The sequence below is a fragment of the Salvelinus namaycush genome, chromosome 22 (assembly GCF_016432855.1).
Source record: "Salvelinus namaycush isolate Seneca chromosome 22, SaNama_1.0, whole genome shotgun sequence".
In the NCBI taxonomy this organism is placed as follows: Eukaryota; Metazoa; Chordata; class Actinopteri; order Salmoniformes; family Salmonidae; genus Salvelinus; species Salvelinus namaycush.
In genome coordinates this window covers 24,705,800-24,722,836 of record NC_052328.1, presented here as the reverse complement: position 1 = coordinate 24,722,836, position 17,037 = coordinate 24,705,800, and the positions used below count along the sequence as shown (strand labels likewise).

At 42.8% G+C, this 17,037-nt stretch overlaps 1 protein-coding gene across 1 annotated transcript in view; it reads left to right on the top strand.

The window, feature by feature from the left end:
• ank3a (ankyrin 3a) overlaps nt 1-11,663 on the top strand; it is a 145,236-nt gene extending 133,573 nt beyond the window's left edge. The window contains exons 40-46 of the mRNA XM_038960615.1: nt 1,682-1,825; nt 6,003-6,093; nt 6,359-6,545; nt 7,421-7,504; nt 7,693-7,815; nt 8,758-8,843; nt 9,721-11,663. Of these exons, the coding sequence (XP_038816543.1) occupies nt 1,682-1,825; nt 6,003-6,093; nt 6,359-6,545; nt 7,421-7,504; nt 7,693-7,815; nt 8,758-8,823 (695 nt within the window). The 3' untranslated portion in view covers nt 8,824-8,843; nt 9,721-11,663. The remainder of the gene's footprint in view (nt 1-1,681; nt 1,826-6,002; nt 6,094-6,358; nt 6,546-7,420; nt 7,505-7,692; nt 7,816-8,757; nt 8,844-9,720) is intronic.
• Nucleotides 11,664-17,037: the final 5,374 nt, after the last annotated feature.

The following is a 17,037-nucleotide window of genomic DNA, read 5'->3' as shown; positions in this document are numbered from 1 at the left end:
TTACATTCTGAGATGACTTACAGTACCAGTCAAAAGTTTGGACACACCTACTCATTCAAGGGTTATTTTTAATTTGTATTCTTTTCTATATTGTAGAATAATAGTGAAGACATCCAAACTATGAAATAACACATATAGAATCATGTAGTAACCAAAAAAGTGTTAAACAAATAACATTTTATTTTAGATTCTTTAAAGTAGCCACCGTTTGCCTTGATGAAAGCCTGTCACTCTCTTGGCATTCTCTCAACCAGCGTCATGAGGAATGCTTTTCCAACAGTCTTGAAGGAGTTCCCACATATGCGGAGCACTTGTTGACTGCTTTACCTTCACTCTGTGGTCCAACTCATCCCAAACCATCTCAATTGGGTTGAGGTTGGGTGATTGTGGAGGCCAGGTCATCTGATGCAGCACTCCATCACTCTCCTTCTTGGTCAAATAGCCCTTGCACAGCCTGTAGGTGTGTTGGGTCATTGTCCTGTTGAAAAACAAATGATAGTCCCAGTAAGGGCAAATCAGATGGGATGGCATATCGCTGTAGAATGCTGTGGTAGCCATGCTAGTTAAGTGTGCCTTGAATTATAAATAAATCACCAACACCATCACACCTGCTCCTCCATGGTTCACGGTGGGAACCACACATGTGGAGATCATCCGTTCACCTACTCTGTGTCTCACAAAGACATGCCGATTGGAACCAAAAATCTCAAATTTGATCTCATCAGACCGAAGGACAGATTTTCACAGATCTAATGTCCATTGCTCATGTTTCTTGGCCCAAGCAAGTCTCTTCTTATTATTGGTGTCCTTTAGTAGTGGTTTCTTTGCAGCAATTCGACCATGAAGGCCTGATTCACGCAGTCTCCTCTGAACAATTGATGTTGAGATGTCTGTTACTTGAACTCTGAAGCATTTATTTGGGCTGGAATCTGAGGTGCAGTTAACTCTAATGAACTTATCCTCTGCAGCAGAGATAACTCTGGGTATTCCTTTCCTGTGGCAGTCCGCATGAGACACAGTTTCATCATAGCGCTTGATGGTTTTTGCGACTGCACTTGAAGAAGCTTGAAAAGTTCTTGAGATTTTCCAGATTGACTGACCTTCATGTCTTAAACTAATGATGCTGTCGTTTCTCTTTGCATCTCAAATATAAAATATATTTTGATCCGTTGAACATTTTTTTGGTTACATGATTCCATATGTGTTATTTCATAGTTTTGATGTCTTCACTATTATTCTACGATGTAGAAAATAGTAAAAATAAAGAAAAACAGTTGAATGAGTAGGTGTGTCCAAACTTTTTACTGGTACTGTGTGTAGAAGCAGAATGGCCTCTATGTTTATTAAGATTCCTAGTGCAGCTGTCTTTCAGCTGCATATGAAGTCACCTGTCCTTGTCATGCTCCAGCAGTCTTTTAGAACTACTAAGTACATTATGTTCAGTACAGGAAAATTTGACCTATTTTCCTGGTACAAGAGAAGAGGACAACGGCAATCCTCTTTCCATCTTCACACACTGCAGTATGATAGTAAACTATTTATATTGATTACCTCGCAAGAGTTAAGACAATGAAAACATCTGGATTAACGACCAGTGCGTATTGTACAAACAACTGCCATATTGTACAACAGTGTCTTGTCTTTGTTTGACTGACTTCCTGGTTGTCTGTTTCTCTTACAGCGGATGCCTTAACTGGAGTGCTGACCAAAGTCAATCGGATGGATATTGTGACTTTACTGGAGGGGCCGATATTTGACTATGGTAACATTTCAGGCACGAGAAGTTTTGCCGATGATAACGCTGTTTACCTGGATCAGGCTGATGGTAAAGTTTAGCTCCATCTAGCTGACCTCTTACCTCTGCTGCCACTCTTTTTTTTTTTGCATTAGAACTGTAGCAAAAATAAGAACAAATTGCCTGGCTATACTATTGAATGCAATTTGCCTATAGAGACTACAGTACCCTATCTTAGATAGGGTGATGTCTGACCCTTCGTTTTATGGCTTTATTTCCAGCTTGAGTATGCCCATTTTCTGACATGCACTCAAATGAGTGTGAGGAAATGTTAGCATGCAGAGTACCATGGGTTCACTTTTAACCTAGTCAATTCAGGAAATTGATTATAATTCACGTTATGAAATGACTGGGTTACTATTAAATTGACACCAACCCTGATGATGAAGGTAGCATGTCAAACCCAAAACGTTTCTAAAGAGGTCTTAATTGACATGACCCGATCACCACTTTGATATTATTTAAGCCCTCTAAAAATCTAATTGCATTTGTGCATGAAGGGTTTTGAAAGATGAATTGATGACAAACACTAAAACAATCCATGATGCTAACCAGTTGCATTCTGTAAGACACTGTTTTTACCTGATTACCTTGTACCTTTAACAGGACACTACTGTATAAACCCTTTGTTCCCTAATGCATGCAGTAGCCATAGACTCAACCGTCTGAACTCATCTATACCTCTAGATCTGTTTACTTCTCTAGTCTCCAGTACCTCCAGTTCCTCTGAGCCGTCCCTGGATAGAATGACAGAGCTTCCTCTGTGAAACCAGACTACCTTCCTCCCCTCATGCTCTCGTCCATCGCCACAGCCCAACCTCCAGGGCAGCTTATAACAGCTCTTAAGCGCTTATTAAGAGTCTTGTGCTGTCATCTCTGCTCTTCCCAATCCCTTTCCCTTCCCTGTTTCCTAATCTCTCAAAATCACCTCTGTCCTCTCATTCATAATTGTCTTGTGTTGCTAACACGTTTTTGTATTTTGTTTGATTTTTTTGTATGTCTTTGTTTCTCTTTAATCGTCTTGTTTCCTCGCCTGTAGCATGCTTCGTTGTTCCTGAGAGCTCCTCCATCTCTTCATTCCCAGTTTCTCCCTCGATTGAGAATCATTCCCTCAACCCTGATTCCCCCTTGGTCTTACTAAGTCTACACCCCCACATCGTCCATTATCTCCCAGCCGATCCCCAAGTTAATGGTCCTCTGTCTTACTCATGGACCTCACACCTTTACCCCCGTCCCCACCGCCTGATCCAGCAACCTCTCCTCTTCCATGTCTCCTTCTCGACCCCCAGTCTTCAACTCTTCAACCCACTGGGGACCCCAGTCAACCCACACACCTGTCCTCTACTCCTATACCCCAGCTAATTCCCTCATTTCCTGCTCAGTCACCAAGTTTTAAACCTACTGGGGACGCCACAGCCCTCTCCTCTACTCCCACCCCCTAGCTGTCTCCCGATGTGACCCCATGCCGGTCCCAATTTCCCCTTTCGTCCCACCCCATCTCCTTTGCCGTCCTCCCCCTAATATCAGCTGCATGGTCTCACTGCCCTAGTCCTGGCCCTACCTCCCCTCCCATCCATTCCCAGTCCCCCTTTCCTGTGTGTCAGTGTCCCTGTGTGTCTCCCGTACCTTCTCTGTACGCCTATGTAGATATTCCATAACAAATTATCTTCTCCTCTCCCTTGGGATGGCATCGACCTCTCTATCCTGGAAATATGAATCTAGGCCCCCTCACCCTCTCCTCTCTTCTTTTATCTTTCTGTGTGAGCATGACTGAACACACACTCAAATCTCAACTAGTAAAACCCACTCATCGCACATATGCAAAATCGTATTCCTGGCATGCCTCACATACACTACCGTTCAAAAGTTTGCGGTCACTTAGACATTTCCTTTTTTTTGAAAGAAAATCAAATTTTTTGACCATTAAAATAACATCAAATTAATCAGAAATACAGTGTATACATTGTTAATGTTGTAAATGACTATTGTAGCTGGAAACGGCTGATTTGTTATGGAATATCTACATAGGCGTACAGAGGCCCATTATCAGCAACCATCACTCCTGTGTTCCAATGGCAGGTTGCGTTAGCTAATCCAAGTTTATAATTTTAAAAGACTAATTGATCTTTAGAAAACCCTTTTGCAATTGTGTTAGCACAGCTGAAAACTGTTGTTCTGATTAAAGATGCAATAAAACTGGCCTTCTTTAGAAATTGCCAAGAAACTGAAGATCTGGTACAACGCTGCGTACTACTCCCTTCACAGAACGGCGCAAACTGTCTCTAACCAGAATAGAAAGTGGAGTGGGAGCTGCCAGTTGAGGGCTTGTGAGGCGTCTGTTTCTCAAACTAGACACTCTAATGTACTTGTCCTCTTGCTCAGTTGTGCACTGGGGCCTCCCACTCCACTTTCTATTCTGGTTAGAGACCGTTTGCGCTGTTCTGTGAAGGGAGTAGTACACAGCATTGTACCAGATCTTCACTTTATTTCTCAGAACAAGAATAGACTGACGAGTTTCAGGAGAAAGTCCTTTATTTCTGTCCATTTTGAGCCTGTAATCGAACCCACAAATGCTGGTGCTCCAGATACTCAACTCATCTAAAGAAGGCCAGTTTTATTTCTTCTTTAAATCAGCACAACCATTTTCATCTGTGCTAACATAATTGCAAAAGGGTTTTCTAATGATCAATTAGCCTTTTAAAATGATAAACTTGGATAAGCTAACACAACGTGCCAATGGAACACGAGCGATGGTTGCTGATAATGGGCCTCTGTACGCATATGTAGATATTCCATAAAAAATTGTAATTTACAACATTAACAATGTCTATACTATTTCTGATCAATTTGATGATTTTTAATGGACAAAAAAATTTGCTTTTCTTTCAAAAACAAGGACATTTCTAAGAGTCCCCAAACTTTTGAACGGTAGTGTATATCATTTATTTATGTTTTCTTATCTCATCTCAAAGGCTGCATATGAATCCATCCCTTTAACAGAAGAAAATAAACTTGTGATTAAACTGTTCAAAGCTGCCACGGACATAAGTATTGATCGTTTTTGTCCGTGTAAATATAATTTGTTTTATCACAACTTTACCTTGAATTTCTCTAAGATAGCTCTCAATTGAATCAAAAGTGCTGAATATTGTGCTGGTGATTTGTGACACCAGTGTCCCCTCTGAGTGTTACCACAATTAGTGGGTGTTTTTCGTTGCATGCTCTATTGTCCGTCTCTGTGCATTTGTCCATGTCACTCAGTCCATGTGGTGTGTGTTTTATGTGGGATTTCTTGTGTCAAGTGCTTCCATGTGCTTATATCATCTCCCAACAGATTATCACAGCATCCTAGCGGAGCTGCAGTCCCCAGTCCAACTGCACTCTGACCCTCCCTTCACGGAGCTCCACTCTGAACCCCCTACCCTCACCATCGACCCCACCCCTGTCCAGCTCCACCCACACCCCCCTACCCTCATCCTCACCCAGTCTGAGCCCTGGACTGGCCACATGGAGCCTAGTGTGGACCTTGACACCTCCACTAGAACCACCCTTAGGCCCTGGGAGCTGTCCCTGTCCATTCACACCCTTCACTTAGATCCCACCGCTGCCACCAACACAGGAATGGCTGAAGGTGACCAGGTGCTGATGGTACAAGTGGAAGAAGAGAAAAAAGAAGTGGACATAAGCCTCCAACAGCAGGAGGACAGCAGACAGACAGGGGCATCAGTGGTGGTGGCTGAGGGGGAGGCTGAGGAGGTCGTAAAGGGAGGTAGTGAAGAAGGGGTAGAGATGGATGAGATGGGTGAAATGGCAGAAGAGGGGGATAAAGTGGTAGAAGCAAAGATCGGGGCTAAGGTGGTGGAGGGGGGTAAGGTAGCGGAAGAGGGGGCTATGGTGAGGGTGGAGGGGGCTAAGGTGGGGATGGAGGGGGGTAAGGCAGTAGAGAATGGGGCTGAAGTGGTGGAAGAGGGGGGTGCATATCTCTCCCCCCAGGCCTGGGCTGAGGCGTTGGGGGAGCAGGGTGTGTCTGGTTCCACCGAGGAAGAGGATGAAGACGAGAAGACAGAAGATAAGTTAAAGTCGCTATTGGAGGATATTCATTTGGAGGAAGGCTCAGAGGAGGAGGACGAGGAAATGACGGAGGCCAGGGTTCAGGAGATTCTTAGTCAGGTGCAACAGGCAGAAAAAGACGTGTGTTCACTTCCAGGTTGGCATAGTGACACATCCAGCGTCAACGTGGAGCCGCCCACACCCGGCCGCAGTGTGAGCTCAGACCTGCTAGACCGCCAGGAAAATAGGTACACAAAACTAAATTATTCCATCACAGTTATGGATTAAGGATAAATACACTTTCATGTAAATCTACAACAGGGATTTAATATCTTCGCCTCAGTCTTTCTGCCTTCGTCACAATTTATTCATTCAATTTGATACCAATCCCATCCTATTCTCAATCTAACTCTTTATCTTAATCAATGTTGATCTCAATCATAATCCTAAACCATTCATCTGAATTTTAATCTCAGTCTCAAATGTACCCTTTTTCCTAATCTCTCCCCACAGCCAGGAGAACTCCAGTGACTCCATCACCTCTTCCTCTAGAGGGGAGCTAGCGAGGTCTAGGCACAATGGCGAAAACACGGAGCTACCACCTCAGGACGGGTCACTTCCTGTATTGCAGGACTCAGCCAATGGAAGAACTGGACGTGGGAAGGAAGAAGGCACGCTTGTATCTGAGAGGAAAGTCCAGGTAATTGCAAAGACTATGCAAAATAGTGTACTGTAAATGTTTTTTTTAGAATGTGTGTTTACTACAGTGAATACTGCTCATCAGGTGGATCGCTGCTCCCTTTTTACAGTGACACATGAAGTGGATGTCTATACTTTCAAATCAACTGTAAATTTAACTGGAACAATTTTTCCAGATGTGACATTGTTTATTTTTGTAGGTGTTAGAAGATCCTTGGGATTGTGTGAAGCAAAAACTATTCTCTACCACCTACGTATTTTGTGTTTCCATCCCCTTCTCACTGTATGTAATGTTACTTAACTGCATTCATCAGCAGCATTTTAGTGAGTCCGGCTCTGACGAGGAACGGACTGTCACCACCAGGGTGTTTCGGCGCCGGGTCATTCTTAAGGTACCCTACTGAGACTGGGTGAAGTTTGGTTTAGGTTGGCGGTAGATAGTTCATCTGACTTTGCCTCCTGGTGTGCAGTGGACTGGTGTGGCTCGCTTAACTGACAGCAAGCGGTGGGAGTTAAAGGAAACGTCTGAAATGTGTGATTGCGAACAGTGTGTGTACAGTGTTTGAATGGTGTGCGTGCGAGCGTGTTAGTGTGTCCTGGCCTGGTAACCTGCTTTCATGGCTTGACTTTAATCAAGGAACATTCTGTGTCTCACTGTTGCCTCTGTGATGCCATTTAAAGGGACACTTCACTTTCATTTTGATTTTGCTTGAGTCAACAACTCTTGGGGAATTCAAAGATATTCTGTCTTCTCTAGAGGTTTGCTTGCAGTTTGATGGTGCTGGTGATGTAAAGTGTGTTAATGGTTTGCTGTTACACTGGCTGAGATGAATTTGGACCAGTTCTGATTGTAGTCCTAACCATGAACACTTACAGGGAGAACAGGCAAAGAATATTCCGGGCGAATCAGTGACAGAAGAACAGTTTACTGATGAAGACGGTAACATCATCACTAGAAAAGTAACTATCTGCCACTGCCTTCACTCTGATTCACCGTCTTCCTAAAAACACACCTCTGAATTATCATACCCACCTCCTCTAAACTCTCCTCCCAAAATGACCTATACCCTATCTTTGTGTTTGTGCGTGTATCTCGGTCATACTCTCTCCTTCTTGACCATGATCACTATCTCCGCCCCATTTCCCAGGTCATCAGAAAGGTCATCCGTCGGGTGTCCACGCCCACGCCTGACGACCAGGGCGGGGACAGGGGGAGTTGGGACCGAGGAGACCCCTGGCCCTGCCCTTTCTTACTGGAGGAGGAGTTAGAGGTTGGCATGACGACGGAATAGGCTTCATAGAGAGTTGCTCCAGGGGTGGGTTCTAGGGTTCTGAGCCTGAACAGAAAACAGGCGGGTCAGAACCTTTGGACCTTTAACTCAGTATGGGGTGTTGTGATCTGATGTGGAGTGCTGCGGCCAATGCTACCAGTGTGTGTATGTCTGTTTTGAGTGTCTGTGTGTTTGTGCGTCTGTGTGTGTGCATGCAATGGGTGCTCAGTGACTAGGATGTTGCCCCAGCTATTGTTGCAGGTTGACATGTATTGTCATGAGTCTTGTCCTGGAGGCAGAACTGAGCAACTTCCCTGTAGATAAGCCAGCTGCGAAGTCCAAATTGTCTGTATTGTAAAAATGTATGGGGATAAAATTAGCTTTTTGGTCTTAATTTAAGATTAGGGTTAGGCATTAGGGTTACCAGTGTGGTTAGGGTAAGGTTTAAAATCAGATTTTATGACTTTGTGGCTGTGCCAGCTAGTGACCACTCTGTAGTGCTGACTTCAGGGCAAGATTCATGATGTTAACTATTGTTAACAGCTATTGTTTGTGGCCCACATTCAATTGGAGAACTGATTGTTCTGACATGAACCAGGTGCACACTGCCCTGACACTTTATTTTTTCTTGTTTCTGGTGATATAACTCCTCTGGGCTATTCTTTTATTTCCAGGAATTTGCCTCTAGGACACATGCCTCCAGTATGTTGTGTGCTTTCACTTCATGGTATCCTGCTAACTGTGTGTAATGCTAACATTTGCTTCTATGGTGGGGTTTACTGCTTTCAGGTTGATGGTTTCAGGTTGCTATTGTTACAACATCTCACCTCTGGTCTAGCTGCACTCGGGTTGCTGTTTCAGGTTGCTGTGTTGGGTTTCTGCTTGTCAGGATAGGGTTCTGAGATTGGCTTTGCCTCACTCGTATGTGTATGTGTGTTTCAGCAAGGAGATGGAGCTAAAAGCAGGAAGGAGGAGAGGAGGTCGGGAGAAAAGAAGCTTCAATCGTAGGGGTAGCTGTGCTCCACCAGGTACTTTACCAAGTAAAGTGCTTTAATCCCCCCACTTCTCTAATAAAATCATAATTTTTATACCCCACACTGTTCAGTGGTAGTGCTCAATATTTTCTGATCCATTCCATGTACATGTGTAAACCTGGTGCAGCTCTGCTCCGTTTCACTATACTTGTTCTGTTTTCTTCTGCACTGTTCTCCACTCTACATTCCTGCACTGATTAATGTACTTCATTCTACTCCAAATAGTACACACACACAAGCAGACCTTCATGTTTCCAACTGAAAGTCTGACTCTTGTCTGTTTTGATTCTGGCTGCGTTTTGTCCTGTCAGCTGTGTGGGTGACTAGTCACAAAGGGAACGTGGATGATGTTCAAAACACACCTATTGTCACACAGATACTCTCTCTAACTCTCTCTTTGTCCATTAAATCCCCCCCACAGGCCAGCTCATAGACAGCCCATTGTGTGGGAATTACATTACAAAGAGAAGTGGCTATCTGATTGGTTACTGTTAATCCCTGTAAGGTGTTGTTAACTATTTGCATCAGTGAATTATTCAGTTTAAGCAAACCTGAGTAAAAAGAGTAGTGGCACTCTAATGAACTGTGGCTCAACTGGTGGTTTCCATGACAACCAGGGTGACCATGACAATTGTAGCCCACAGACCTCTTGATGCACTCTAGCATCGTCGAGTGATTGCTCCCGTAGATTTGTGGGTGGCTTGCAAAATGGAACTTGTAAAAGTCAGCAAACTGAATTTGTAAAAACTAAGGGACTCGTAAGCATTAGTGAATGCATGGGCTATGTCCTCTATAATGGCTCCCTTCTTTCAAACAGCTGCCCAAAATGCTGCCAATATCTGATATATTGTAATATTTTCTTAATTTTCAGGTGTGCAGGAATTCTTCTCATCTGTTTCCAGGGCAGAAAGTTACAAACTGAAAAACTCAAGAAATTTCAGCCAGGACTTGATCCGTCTGATTTCAATATGAGCATGAAAAACTCACTCCCTGTCAATTGAGGGACCTGGAAGGTTCTCACCGTGGAATCTGAATTCTAATTGTATGGCTCTCACATCCTGTGGTCTATGGACCAGGAGAATTCTGCTTCCTGTTTGTGACTCGTAACGTGCCATTGGTGTCGTGAGAGCTTTTGAGGAGCATTGTGGTGACAACAAAAAGGACTCCATCACAGAAAAACTACAGGTGCAACTGAACATACACCTGTGACCAAAGATGGCGCAAAAGCTCAATTCTAGTAGTAGGAGAAAGAAAATCAACAAAATTACACAAAAACTAGAGGAACACTTCTGATCCACCTCCAACACTCGCCTTATAGTTTTTTCTTGGACCCATAAATGTCAGGTTGTAAATTGCTGTGGGGTTTGTTTTCCTTTTTAAAACTAAAAATAATACACGGCTTTTTCCTGTATATAAATTACAATGTGTACAATAAAAAAAAAGATGAGTTACAGGATGATAATGCACAGGAGAGAACTTTACAAGTGCTTTCAACATTATTATCAAAATGGTTCCACTTTTAAGGAAGATTTGAGTGTAACTTCACACGTTCTTGTATAATTCATTATTATAACAGGTATAATGTTTGTATATGAAAAAAGCTGGTTAGATTTTAACAGAGGACATTTCCAGAAAATCTTCTGCGAATTTAAGTGATTCCTAAAAAGGGGATGTATCTAATTCTGCAAAAGCAGAGTACTCATATTTTCATGCATGCCGTTCACATTATTTTAAGTACAATTTTTACAAGTTTGCAAACACTGTATTAAAATGAGAATTAAAACCCTTTATCTGTGTACACATATAGTCCTTACATTTGTCACCAGTTTTATATTTGAAATGAAAAAAATACCATAAAAGCATTTATTGTGTCGGGGGACTAGGAACAGTATGAAGAAAATTTGTTCTATAGCTTCTTGAGGGTTTAATGTAGTCTACCGTTTGTCTATGTAAAACTGAACGGCAGCTTCTGCAGGCATTAGCATAAATGCTATGAGAAAGAAGTTATCTGAATGTATATGCTAGTAGACTGGCTCGCCGTAAAACTATAACTGTATTGTGTGTATTGGCTATAAGGTGTAGAGTTCTCTGTACGCTGTAAGACTGTTTGTAATCATTTTAGCAGTGTGTCATTTGGTTTTATGAAGGCTGCTGTGGTTTTAAAGAAAAGGTGTAATTTCCTTTTGGGCTTTGGTGAAGTACTTCCTTAAATTTAATCTACTCACATAAAGACATAAGACATTATTTGATTGTAGCTCTTAATAGAATATGTATGACAAAAACACTGGATGGTCAAACGATTATTTAAGCATCAAATGAATTGTGTGATCTTTCTTGGCTTGAGAATCTGTATGCAGTGTCTAACTAGCATTCATTTGATAGCTCATTGGCGATTACTTTGCATTAGATCTTCTCTTTGTATTGGTTTGACTAGAGGCCCATGTAGTTCAAGTGTGGTGTTATTCTGGTGTGAAGGCTCAGACTTAGTGTGATGATGTTTATGCTGTGGACATGACAACCATGTAAAGGACTTTTTTTTTTGACAAGTGAAGTCATTTAGGGTATTGTATCATATCTCCCATCCTACATGTCAATCAGGGGGTAGAGGCTAATTTGATCAATTTTGTTTGATATGTGTTTTCACTTGAGCTAATTTTTTGATGTACAATTCTTACTAACAGAGTGAAGCCATTGAAATGTAACTATTCTAGCACTTTGGTTATTCAAAGTCTTCTTTTAGAGGCTATAGCAGTAATGACGCCACCACAATGTTTCAATTTAAAAACAAAATAACAAAATAAAAATGCATTGATTTTGCAATCAGTTGTTTCTGTTTTATCTTTGTGTTTGTTTATGTGATGTTGAATCTCTTATGTTTGGAAGAAATTCCAATGGATTGAGAAATGTTTAGGCTAAGGGATAAGAGGTTGGCAGATCAAGTCAAATTTTATTGGTCACATACACGTTTATCTATGATGTAATGTATGATTGAACAATTAGCTGGACACAAGAAGAGGTAGTATATCAACAATAACAAAATTACATTTTCAAGAATTGAAATCTTCTATAAAGTGTCTTTCGAAGCCTCGTTTATACAACACCACAGTGAGAACCTGCTATTAGCACATTCATTATCCTTTTAAAGAAGTTAGCCTAAATGCAGAAAAAATTGCAAAATTCAGTAGCTAAGCCAGAGATTAACTCTTAAACTATCATAGCCTTGGCTAGGTGGGGTGGGTTCTCAGGCTATAGTCTTTTCAGATCTACAAAACCCAAGAAGCCATCAAGAAGTGTCTATTATATAGGGAAGGGCTGGAGGGAGTTTCCACTATTGTTAAATCCATGCGAGAAAGTGTGGCAGTGCACACTTTGGGAGAAGGGTGGAAAATCGGGACTAGGAGTTTATTTAAAATGTTGTCGCAGACATGACTGGTAAGATGATATAAGGGGTCATATTCAATCAAACCCACACTGCAGAAACATACTGTTCATGTATTGTGCCTTTTTGTTAGACTACTGTTGGATAAAGCTAAACATCAGTGGTTTTGGTTCCCCCCAGTAATATTGTCCACTTAATTGCAATATACTACATATTTACTGTTCTTTATATACTTTTCTGTATCCTATGGCATCAATGAGCATTAGCACAAAATAAGACTGAGCTAGCTCTTCTTCTTCAATGAGATTTAATGGCGGTTGGCATCGAATAAATGTTGCATTACCGCCACCCACTAGACTGGAGTATAACTCCCTTATACTTTGCTTATTTTTTTTATATCAACACATTTTTTTGTAATACAACAAATACTCTACCATCTAACACTACATTAATAGTAAATACAGTACTCCACTATATAAATCTATTTAGTCCTACTTCAGGCCAACAGCCTGAAAGGATGAGACACCACAACTCTTCTGATGTCAAGTCTCGCACACCCAAATACCTCTCTGCAGCTGCCACCACAACCTCTATTTTCTGCGACTTAAGTTCCATCCCTGCAGTACAGTTGATAACCATTGCTATAAATGCCAAAAATCCAATATTACTTAAACATATATCACTTGTTGGTTTATCCCTATGTACTGGATACTCACACCACTCCTCTCAGGATCCCTCCCCCTTGACCCATCTTCCTCTATTTTCTTCACTGCCTCAGCATATGACAACTTCTGCTCTACTCTAACCCTGGAAACCTCAACCTGCCTCTCTTGCACTGGAGATTTCTGATCCCCAGCCCCATGGGCACCTCTACAATTAACACATACCACTACTTTCCCCAATGCTACACATTCCTTTGTCTCATTCCCTTCTGCACACTTCTCACACCTAGGAACCTCCCTCCTACACACTGTAGCCACATGCCCAAAAGCTTGACACCTGTAACAACGTAATGTAGTCGGCACAAAAGCTCGTACAGGATAACTTATACAGGTGAAGTCGGAAGTTTACATACACTTAGGTTGGAGTCATTAAAACTCGTTTTTCAACCACTCCACACATTTCTTGTTAATTAACAAACTATAGTTTTGGCAAGTCGGTCAGGACATCTACTTTGTGCATGACACAAGTAATTTTTCCAACAATTGTTTACAGACAGATTATTTCACTTATAATTCACTGTATCACAATTTCAGTGGGTCAGAAGTTTACATACACTAAGTTGACTGTGCCTTTAAACAGCTTGGACAATTCCAGAAAATGATGTCATGGCTTTAGAAGCTTCTGATAGACTAATTGACATCACTTGAGTCAATTGGAGGTGTACCTGTGGATGTATTTCAAGGCCTACCTTCAAGCCCTCTTTGCTTGACAATATGGGAAAATCAAAAGAAATCAGCCAAGACCTCAGAAAAAACATTGTAGACCTCCACAAGTCTGGTTCATCCTTGGGGGCAATTTCCAAACACCTGAAGGTACCACGTTCATCTGTACAAACAATATGCCGCAAGTATAAACACCATGGGACCACGCAGCCGTCATACCGCACAGGAAGGAGATGCATTCTGTCTCCTAGAGATGAACGTACTTTGGTGTGAAAAGTTCAAATCAATCCCAGAACAACAGCAAAGGACCTTGTGAAGATGCTGGAGGAAACAGGTACAAAAGTATCTATATCCACAGTAAAACGAGTCCTATATCGACATAACCAGAAAGGCCGCTCAGTAAGGAAGAAGCCACTGCTCCTACGGTTTGCAACTGCACATGGGGACAAAGATCGTACTTTTTGAGAAATGTCCTCTGGTCTGATGAAACAAAAATAGAATTGTTTGGCCATAATGACCAGCGTTATGTTTGGAGGAAAAAGGGGGAGGCTTGCAAGCCAAAGAATACCATCCCAACCGTGAAGCACGGGGGTGGCAGCATCATGTTGTGGGGGTGCTTTGCTGCAGGAGGGACTGGTGCACTTCACAAAATAGATGGCATCATGAGGGAGGAAAATGATGTGGATATATTGAAGCAACATCTCAAGACATCAGTCAGGAAGTTAAAGCTTGGTCGCAAATGGGTCTTCCAAATGGACAATGACCCCAAGCATACTTCCAAAGTTGTGGCAAAATGGCTTCAGGACAACAAAGTCAAGGTATTGGAGTGGCCATCACAAAGCCCTGACCTCAATCCTATAGAAAATTTGTGGGCAGAACTGAAAAAACGTGTGCGAGCAAGGAGTTCTACAAACCTGACTCGGTTACACCAGCTCTGTCAGGCGGAATGGGCCAAAATTCACCCAACTTATTGTGGGAAGCTTGTGGAAGGCTACCTGAAACATTTGACCCAAGTTAAACAATTTAAAGACAATGCTACTGTAATATTTGTGTTGTGGAGAAATGACCAGGCAGGAGACGGGAGTACAGTTAAATTTCGTTTAGTCAAAACCTCTCGTGCTCTACAGTTCCCGGCACAATAGTGCGCATGTGCATTTCCTATTAGGTGTAGTAACGTAACACTGTCGTAATACATCACTGCTTAGTAACAGCATAGTAACTAATATAAACAGATGTAGATCCCAGATACTACACTCCTCCCCCATAGTGTTTAACTCCCAGAGAACAAGGTAAATATGTTAGGGAACTACTAATGCCATATCTGAACAATGCATTCTTAAACATTTTTCAACTACTGGGTTGAAGCAGACTTTTCAGAGCCCAGCACAAATCCAGGGGATTATTCTGCCCCGAAGATGGAGTTTGTGTCCTAATAACTAACCCAGGTAATGTCCCTTTTCTTTCCTTTTATCTAGGACATATTAAAGTGTTTGTTTGTTTTACTGTCTGTTACCTCCTTAAACAGCTCAACTCACAGGTCAAGCTTTTGAGGTGCCCTTCGCTGTCGAATAGGATATCTCCGCTCCTCCTGGGCTTCCGGTGGTGGGCCAGGTTCGGGTGGAAGGTCAGGCTCTGTCTCTCCCGTACGTCCACAGTCAGGAGAATAGTCCTGGGGGTCGTTATTGTTCTTGTTCTCTCGGCATGTCTCTGCTGGGGCATTGGACCGTAGCAGATGATCCACATGACCGTTGACCTGGCGATGACCAATTTGGACTTGGTAAGTCAAAGGTCCTCTGCGTCTCAGATCACACCTGAGTTCCACAGGCGCTTGGGGTGTCTGAAATCACGTACCATCACCCTCTCTCCCTCTTTGAATTCTCTGACAGTCTTTGAGTGTCTGTCATGAGCTTTCTTCTGCTGTAGCTGGTGCTTTGCCACAGTGCTTGACAAGTCTGGTTTCAACAATGTCAGGCGGGTACATGGTTGGTGTCTCAGAAACAGTTCAGCTGGTGTGCATTCCGTTATTGTGTGTGGTGTGTTACGGTAAGTAAACAGGAACCGGGGAAGCTAGTTCAGGCCTTCTTAAAGGTTTGCATGGCTCTCTCCGCTGCTCCGTTTGATGCCGATTGGTAAAGTGCTGACAGGATGTGCCTTACTCCATTGTTCTTGAGAAACATTTCAAAATCGTTTGACGTGAAAGGAGGGTCATTGTCCGATACGAGCTCCTTGACTAGTCCAACGGATGTGAACAGGTGTCTGAGAAGATTGATGGTCTTCTCAGCTGTGGTCAGTTGAGTAGGGAACACTTCCATCCACTTGGAAAGGACATCGACGACAACAAGGAAATGTTGCTTGTCAATCTCGGCGTAATCCACATGGATGCGTTCCCAAGGTGTAGCAGCCCAGGACCATGGATGAAGAGGTGCAGCAGCAGGCTTGTTGCGAACAGCTTCACAAGGTGAGCAGTGGCCAACATGCTGTTGAATGTCCTGATCCAGTCCAGGCCACCACAGATAACTGCGAGCGAGTGCTTTCATTCGAGTGATCCCTGGATGTCCCTCATGCAGGTCAGATAGCAGTCTCCTCTGGAATTTTTGAGGTACCACCACCCTTGATCCCCACAGAACACATCCTTGATCAGTGGACAACTGGTCTTTCTTGTCGATGAATGGACGAAGGTTACCGTCATTTACGAAGGTTGGCCAACCGCCTAATGTTAAATCCAAGACTTTGGAAAGCACTGGGTCTTTCCTCGTTTCCTCTGCTATGTCTGAAGCAGATATGGGCAGTTCGTCAATGAGAGAGATCTGGAGGACTGCTCTATTATCTTCACTGTCTGAGTCACTATTGCATGGTACTCTTGATAGTGCATCTGCATTTGCGTGATCACTGGATCGTCTGTACTCAATCTCGTAGTCGTAGGCTAACAATATCAGAGCCCAACGTTGCATTCGAAGTGCAGCAAGGGTTGGTATAGCTGATTTTGGTCCAAGGATGGCCAACAGAGGCTTGTGATCTGTCAGCAGTTGGAACTTCCTTCCGTAGAGGTATTTGTGAAACTTCTTCACTCCGAATATTATGCTCAGGGCTTCCTTCTCAATTTGAGCATAATTTGTCTCACTTGGTGACAGAGTCCGTGATGCAAATGCAATAGGGTGTTCTTCACCTGACGATAGAACATGTGAGAGGACAGCTCCTACTCCGTATGGAGATGCATCACACGCGAGTCTCAGCTTCATCTATGTGTTGTAGTGGGCAAGCCACTTGCTCTTTAGCAGACGCTGTTTGCAAGTCTTGAATGCTTCTTCGCATTGTGGGGACCAATTCCACTTTGTATCGGCCTGCAGCAGTTGGTGAAGCGGATGCAACAATGTGGACAAGTTTGCCACAAACTTTCCGTAATAGTTCAGCACTACTTAGACCC